At 41.2% G+C, this 8,189-nt stretch overlaps 1 protein-coding gene across 3 annotated transcripts in view; it reads right to left on the bottom strand.

Annotated features, from left to right (window-relative positions):
* Positions 1-521: 521 nt before the first annotated feature.
* Positions 522-8,189, bottom strand: part of Fyb1 (FYN binding protein 1) — a 136,457-nt gene continuing 128,789 nt past the window's right edge. For all 3 annotated transcript variants that reach the window (XM_029470072.1, XM_029470073.1, XM_029470074.1), the window contains 3 exons: positions 7,629-7,662; positions 5,479-5,510; positions 522-2,996 (listed from right to left, as the gene is read on the bottom strand). In XM_029470072.1, coding sequence (XP_029325932.1) covers positions 2,974-2,996; positions 5,479-5,510; positions 7,629-7,662 — 89 coding nt within the window. In that variant the 3' untranslated portion in view covers positions 522-2,973. The remainder of the gene's footprint in view (positions 2,997-5,478; positions 5,511-7,628; positions 7,663-8,189) is intronic.

Genomic DNA, 8,189 nt, shown 5'->3' with positions numbered 1-8,189 from the left:
GGTAGGGAAGTGGGGGGCGCTATGGGGGACTTTTGGGATAGCATTGGAAATGTAATTGAGGAAAATATGTAATAAAAATATTAAAAATTAAAAAAAATAAAAAAAAAGAGAAATGTGATAGAGGAGGAAGAAGAGGGAGAGAGGGAGGGGAGGGAAAGGGGAGGTAAAAGGAGAACGAAGAGAATGGATTTTGTAGGAACAGGCTCAGAGAGAAGTTGGGGGAAATTCGGTCCTTGGTTATGGCTTTGAATTCGGGTTGTGGCATCTTACGCTCTGAGAAGTCTGAACGTGGGTGAAGTTTTGGTGGTGGGAAGTTGAAGAGACTTGTACTTAGTTATCTATTTCTAAGACAGTAGGAAGCACTGTGTTTGGAGGTGCCAGGGGAGAGTGTGGTTATGAATAGGAAGCAGAATGAGACACACAGGGAGGAGGATGCAGATAGGTGTCTCCTGTAGATACAGAAGGAGCTAAGGGAGAGGAAAGCCGATGGCCTTCATATGGACATGAAACAGGAGGCCAGGTCACTTGCTGAAAAAGTATTTTATTGGCAGCTCAAAAGTCCACACACAATCTACAACAAAATCACATTTAGTATATTAAAATTAAGACCTCAAATATATATTAAATAATTTTTACACAAATTTCTCCTAGGTATCTGTCCATTTCCTTGACTATACATTGAATCTGAAATATTCTCTTGATCTAATTTGGGATTTTAGCATTGAATTGTGCTAATCTTAATCAGGGAAAATTACTGAAAAGGCAGGCAGCATATAATTTATATTTGATGCCAAAGCTACCAAATGGCCACTTTTGAGCCACGTCATATGTATCTACTGATACAAGGATTTATCACAAGGACACAGGATGGCTGATATGGCCAAACTACTTCCTACTCAGAGATGAGCTGAGATGAGTAATTCCCAACCCCGGAGACTCAGAGCCTGTATCCTATAAATTGAGCTGTAGATACTGCTGACAGTCTTTAAAATTTCAAACCACTTGGCTGGGCAGCAGCACACCTTTAGTTAGTTCCACCACTAGGGAGGCAGAGGCAGGTGGATCTCTGTGAGTTCAAGGCCAGCCTGGTCTACAGAGCAAGTTCCAGAACAGAGAGGGTCACACAGGGAAACCTTGTTTCAAAAAACAAAAAACAAAAACAGAACAAAACAAAACAAGACAACAACAACAACAAAGTAATAGAAACTCTAACCATTGGAAGGCTTTGGGCTATTTTTACAGATTTTTCAATCCGTATGCACATGTTCCTATATGTGAGAGGATATATATGTGTAGGGTCCAAAGGACACCTCAGCTCTTGTTCCTCAGGTGCTGTTCATTTCCTTAGAGATGTCTGTCCTTGGTGTGGGACTCAGCAATTAGGATAGATAGAGTGTCCACTGATCCACAGGAACCTCCCGCGTCTGCCTCCTCAGCACTAATATGGCGAGAACTGTAGGTCTCCACATTCGGTTTTCACCTGGGATCTGTGGATTGAATTCCATCTTCAAGCTTGCCTGCAAACACTTTTACCAACTGAGTTATTTCTCTATCCCAGATAATTTTTGACTTAAAAAAGAACATGTAATGGGGTCCCTCTTCGGAAACGCCAATGGACTTTTGCAGTTTACTTATATAATGTATTATTATTTAATCAGTGATTTCAAATAGAAAAACACAAAAGAACTTCTGAATTGTGCATCTGAGATGGAGGTAAAACTGTAAAAGCTTGAAGCTGGCAGTAGAAAAAAATGCTGGGACAAACTTAGTTGACTCGTATTTTACAAGAACAGTGGGCAAGTAATGAATATTGCCAAGGTTGCAGCATGGTCAACAATAGAACCAGCCTCAGGATTCAGTAATTTTAAAACAGTGTTACCTCATCTGTTATTGTCTTGGATGTTGGGGTGTTCTGTTTTGGATCACGGTGCTTAGTGTTCTTAGCATACAAAAGCCAATGCTTTGCAGCCTGGAAGAGGTGGTGAGGGACAGGTCTCAGCGGGGAGCACACAGGCTAAGCACTGGGAGCACTGGGATTTCTTGCCCTGTGTTCCCTCTGCTCAACAATTTTCTAGTAAAGTGGTTCTGCAGAGTGGTTCTAGTAAAGATCTGCAGAAGCAATTGACAGCAAAACACAAAACTCTTTCCAAGAGACTACACAGTAAAGCGTCACTGTAAAAGGAGAGCGGGTCTCAGGGTTCTTCCTTACGGTGTTCGCAATTGTCTGGTAGCCTCCTCCATTTCTCTAGGTAAGGATGGTATTTAAACAGAGCACAGAATTCAACGATGTGTGTACAGATCCACAGAAATAAGATTTTAGACTCTTGTACACAGGTTAATCTTAGATGTGCATACAGAGCAGAAAGCATGCTTATCAAATAATTAACATATGATTTCATAGTGAACAAAAAGGAACCAATTTGATACAAATGTTCTGCCAATTCTCTTGTCTTTCAGGCTTGAGAGGCACTTGCTCTGCCTATATTTTGGGTAGGTAATCTGATGACAAGTGAAGGCTGACTGCTTGTGGAATTGAAAGTCCCTTCTTTACATTCCATTTTCTTTATTTCTTTAAAGAGCGTATGGTGGAGAAGATTCTGCTGGTGGTCTAAGAGAAGCGCCGAAGCAAAATGGGATCCTTAAGCGGGTATGCTGGCTCAGCTTGATTATTTCAGCCCTTCGGAGGCTGAGGCAGGAAAAAGGCATGAACGACACAGTAAGAAACCCTTGATCACAACAACAACAACAACAACAGCAGCAACAAAAGAGGAGGAAGGAAGAAGGGAAGAAGCTCATTCCTGATCTTCCAACATAGTAAACAGAGTTCATTTTCCAGGTTTAAAATTTCAAAACTTTATAGAGATTGACATTTCATTTTGTACGTTCACATTTTTTTCTATAATACCCAAGAACATTCTAATTAAAATTCATGTTGGCCACTAAGAGGCGCAGTGGAATGAACAGAGCGGAGTGCTAGTCATTGTCATAGATGCAACCTGGAAGAAAAGAGAATATAACTTTAATTAAATTGGTTTTTAGATGTGCGTGTGCATATGTCTGCATGTGTGTGCAGGTGCGTATGCGCGTGAGAGTGGAGGCTGGAAGACAACCTCTAGTGTCGTTCTCAGGAGCCGTGTACTTTCTCTGAGACAGGGTCTCTCAATCTCACCAGTTAGGGAGAGCCCCAGATCTTCCTGACTCTCCTCAGAGGGCTGGGATTCTAAGCATTTACCACTGCCCGCCATTTTCCTAAGCACTTATCACTGCCTGCCGTCTTCCTGTGTGTTCCAGCGATTAGACTCAGCGCCTACGATTGCGACATAAGCTTGACTCCTGAGCCATTCTTCTAACTCCCTATTATGGTTTTGGAGGCAGGTCCTCCTGTAGCCCCGGCTGCTCTTAATCTCTATAGATCATTGAACAGGACTTTCAACTTCTGAGTCTCCTGTCTTCACATCCTAAGTGCTGGGTCTGCATTACCACATCTGGTCTTAAAATTTTAAATACAGATTATATATAACATACCTTAAGTGCTTCAAGTTAGAATTCTGAGTAATTCAATCTCTCCAGAATTAAGATGAAAGGAAAAAATAAAACTGGCTGGGCGGTGGTGGCACATGCCTTTAATCCCAGTACTTGGGAGGCAGAGGCAGGTGGATTTCTGAGTTCGAGGCCAGCCTGTCCTACAAAGTGAGTTCCAGGACAGCCAGGGCTATACAGAGAAACCCTGCCTCAAAAAAAAAAAAAAAAAAAAAAAACCCAAACCCAAAAAACAAACAAACAAATAAATAAAACTGGCTTATTTTACACTAAAATTGCTAAGTGAAATGCCATATATTTAATCTTCTCTATTTGCTAGTTTTATGCCAACTTGACACAAGCTAGAGTCATCAGAGAGGAGGGAGCCTCAGTTAATAAACCATCTCCATAAGATTGCCGGCAAGCCTCTAGGGCATTTTCTTAGTGATTGATGTGGGAGGGCCCAGCCCATTGTGGGTGGTGCTGTCCCTGTATTTTATAAGAAAGCAGACTGAACAAGCCATTGGGAGCAAGCCAGTAACCAGAACCTTTCATAGTTCTCTGCATCAGCCCCTGTGTCCACATTCTAGCCCTGTTTGTGTTCTTGTCCTGACTTCCTTTGTTGATGAACAGCAATGTGGACATGTAAAAGAAATAAACCCTTTCCTCCGCAACTTGCTTTTGGTACTGGTGTTTCATCACAGCAACAGTAACCCTAACTAAGCCACCTTCATTGATAATCCATTTTCGCCCACATCGGCGAAGAGATTTATTCTCCATCAAATGAGACTGAAGATTAATTATTCTGGCATCTCATCACCTTTGGAACTGAGATTCGTTAAGCATCAACAAGTATCACAAGCTTAAAAGACTAAAGGATCAGGGCTGGGGAATGACTCCATCTGTGAAGAGCTTGCTTGTAAGCAGAGAAAATAGGTTTGATCTCAGAGTTGATGTAAAAACAAAACAAACAACAACAAAACCTGGACCTGGGTGGTGCCAGGTATGGTGGTGCACATCTTTAATCCCAGTGCTTGGGAAGCAGAGGCAGGTGGATCTCTGGGTTCAAGGCCAGCCTGGTCTAGATAGTAAGTTCCAGGCCAACAAGAGCTACAAAGTGAAACCCGGTCTCAAACAAAGCACATGCACACATGCAACATGATGACAACTGTGCACGTTTTGTTGAGATTAATGCTTTGGGTCATCACTTAGAAACATCTGATGATTTTACTAGTGTTATTAATTATAAAATATGTGCCTGTTAATTGACCAGAGGTTTGCTAGTCTCCCATTTCAGCATTTGCCAACTTTATGGTGGTTCAATTTGGATTTGTTAATTTCATATTTTAGAGGGTGCAAAGATGAGTCTATTGCTAACTTCTTGAGTATTATTTCAGTTGGTGCAGAATGAGTGCTGCTAGTTTTAAAACCTGTTCCTAATTAATTGAACAAGAATGCATTTTTCTGTGATAAAAAACCAAACCAAACCAAACCAAACCAAACCAAACCAAACCAAAATCTTAACTCATGTTACAATACAAAATTTACCAAATACTTTTCCCTGCCCTCCAAATCTTCCCACTTCTTTCATGTCTTCCCTGTTCTGTTGATTTTTGACACAGGGTCTCATGTAGCCTAAACTTGCTCCCTAGTTTTCGTTGTGTGGTTAAGGCTGCCCTTGAACTTCTGATCTTCCTCTCTCCACCACCCAAGTGCTGGAATTACAAGCCTGAATCATCATGGCCATCTTATATTTTCTCATTCTGGAGAAGAAAAGTGCTTCTCTTTTCTTCAATTTCTTAATCTCATGCAAAGATAATCCCTCTTTCCCTACAACACCAAATCGTTTTCTGTCTTTGCATTTTTGAGAAACTTTGCATTCTGATCAGCTCTGATGGCTCTAATTAAGCTAGCCATCGGTTTTCACTGTTACTGTGGAGGGCGCTGCAGGAGACTTACCATCAGCGATGTCGTCATAGATTTCTCCATCACTGCGAACACAGAAAACCGTTTTTATTTTATAGAAAAGAGCTTCCCAACATTAACACACAGAAGAAAACAGCAATAATATAATTGCCACGCATCAGAAACACTTAGGTGGATGTAAATGGTGAGTCTGTGCAGGTGGATGTGCTAGGGGACAAAGGTTTTACATTCATCTCTGCATCATCCTTCGCTGGCTTTGTCGACTCCTAGTTCATTCTATAAACAGAATAGCAAACACATGCCTTGAGAGCACAGACCATGCCCTACTGTGAGCTTTGCCACGGGCTTAGGACATCTGAACTCCCTAAGAACTGGGTACCGAACAGAATAAACTGGATTGCCAAGGCACCACCCTCATCCAGAGACCTCAATCCAAAAGGGCAATGAATTTAAACAGCAAATAGTACAAGACTCATATTTTTACGTGAGTTTCAAGTATTCTACATTTTAAATGAAGGAAACAGTATTTAGCACAGAAAATGGCTATATCATTTGCGTGTGTTTCCAGTTACAATGTTTAAAGTTTAAAGTATTTAAATACTTATTATGGAATATATAGCCATTATGGAATTTTGTATAGTACTTACTGTGAAGATCACACCCACCACAGTAATTTTGGCTATGTTTATATTTTCAGGCTTTGCTTAGTCCTGAATCTTCATGAAATATTCTATTAACAAACACGGAGAGGCTCCCATGCTCTGGGAGACTTATAAAATATGAGTCAGATGTAAGCTTTGATTGTAAAAGTGTATGGTCTAATGAGCGATCTTTAAACAATAAAATCACATATTGTAGACATACACACAGTCTTGTGTAGGATGCAGTTCCAGGCATCGGAGCAGTGGACTAGTTGTGTTACTTTAGGGTAGACGTGTTCTTCTTCTTTTCCCTATCTCTGACTTTATTGTGGCGGCAGCAGCAGGCCCCTCCTTGTTGCCAAGCGTGGCAGATGCTATGAGCTCCCTATGTCTTCTGTTGGGATCCTTTCTCTGAGGTAGAGGGAGGCTTTGGCTAATGGAAAGCTGATGTGAATTCAAAGAGGACAGATTTTCCTGCTGTTTACTAATGCACGCCTTTTGGTAGGTACCAAACCAATAGTAACTTAGTATCCCTTTTCCATGTTCTCTCAACCATCCCGGGGTCATCACTGATGAGGATATGTTGCTATCTACAATTACACTCTTCTCATAAAATTTGCATCTTTCTTAGAACAAAGCAGATCAGAAATACTATGCCCACCACTGTGACACTGCTGACCTCCAGCAATAATGCCCACCACTGGAACATTACTGAATACTGCTCAAGAAGAAAAAACTCTTAGGATTCTTTTTTTTTTTTTCTCTGCTCTCTTCTGGCTTGCTGACAGTACTCGTAACATGCACGGTCCTATTCAGATGTGTGTGTCCTGTTGCTTATGGTAAATGGCTTGTGAATCCTTGGAACTTACATTATGTCAGTTTTACAAACATTTCTATTGCTGTGACACTCAGCCTGATGGTGGGGTTAACTTTATGCTGGGTTTCTTGGTCTTAGAACCTTAAAATATTTTGGAAGAGTCTAAGGGCTTAAGTACTAGGCTGTGACAGACTGTGAAATGGTCTTATTCATAAGAATACAAGAGTCATTGATTACTATCTCTTTTAGGGGGATGGGCATACTCTCAATAAGGGCAACATGATAGAGAACTATGTCTGGTGTGTGTGTAGAAAATCTTCAGTTAGAGGCTAAACTATGACATAATAACTGATGATATTAGTACCTAACACACAGACAGTAGTTGGCTCTAATTAGGTCAGTTCAAATGCTACAATAATTAGTAAGCAAAATACAGACATTAACAAAAAAGGTAGTGGCTTTGCACTGTGCACCTTCTGTGCTTGCTGAGCAGATGGCTCAACGTGTATGTAAGACTATTCAGGAGACAGCCAGGCTTCCTTCCTAGTTAAGACTGGCACTTTCAGCTTTGTTATTGGCATTATTAGATTGATACCAATGTAATATATTGTTTTCAATTTATTATGAAAGTCCAGATCATTGCATTATGGGAGCGATATTAACACTTTCTCCTTAAGGAAGCCATGGGAGTCTTTTAACAAATACAGTGATGAAAATGGCCTTACTTGTCCACCAGGTAACTCCGAAGGACATAACCATCTATAAAGGAAAAAGGAAATGCATTTTAATGACAGATACAGTTTTGAAAACATTTAACATTAACTACAGATAAAAGCCTTGAAAATATTTCATATTTAGTTTTGCAAGCTGAGAGACAAGTGAATAATTATGAGATAATATACTGAGGGTCTGAAGAGATGGCTCAGTGCTTAAGAGGTCCTGCTCCTTATCCATGGGATCCAGTGTGGTACCCAGCCACCACATCACCTGCTCCTCATCCACGGGATCCAGTGTGGTACCCAGCCACCACATCACCTGCTCCTTATCCACGGGATCCAGTGTGGTACCCAGCCACCATATAAACAGCTCACAACAGCCTCCAACTCCAGGGCCTCCAATACTCTGTTCCAGCCTTTGCAGACGCCCACATACAACACACCCATACAGACACAGACACCCACACAGATACATACACTCACAGACACCCACATACGACACACCCATACAGACACAGACACCCACACAGATACACACACTCACAGACACCCACATACGACACACCCATA

The sequence above is a fragment of the Mus caroli genome, chromosome 15 (genome assembly GCF_900094665.2).
Source record: "Mus caroli chromosome 15, CAROLI_EIJ_v1.1, whole genome shotgun sequence".
Classification (NCBI taxonomy): Eukaryota; Metazoa; Chordata; class Mammalia; order Rodentia; family Muridae; genus Mus; species Mus caroli.
The sequence above is the reverse complement of the archived record's forward strand: the minus strand, read 5'-3'. Positions and strand labels throughout refer to the sequence as shown.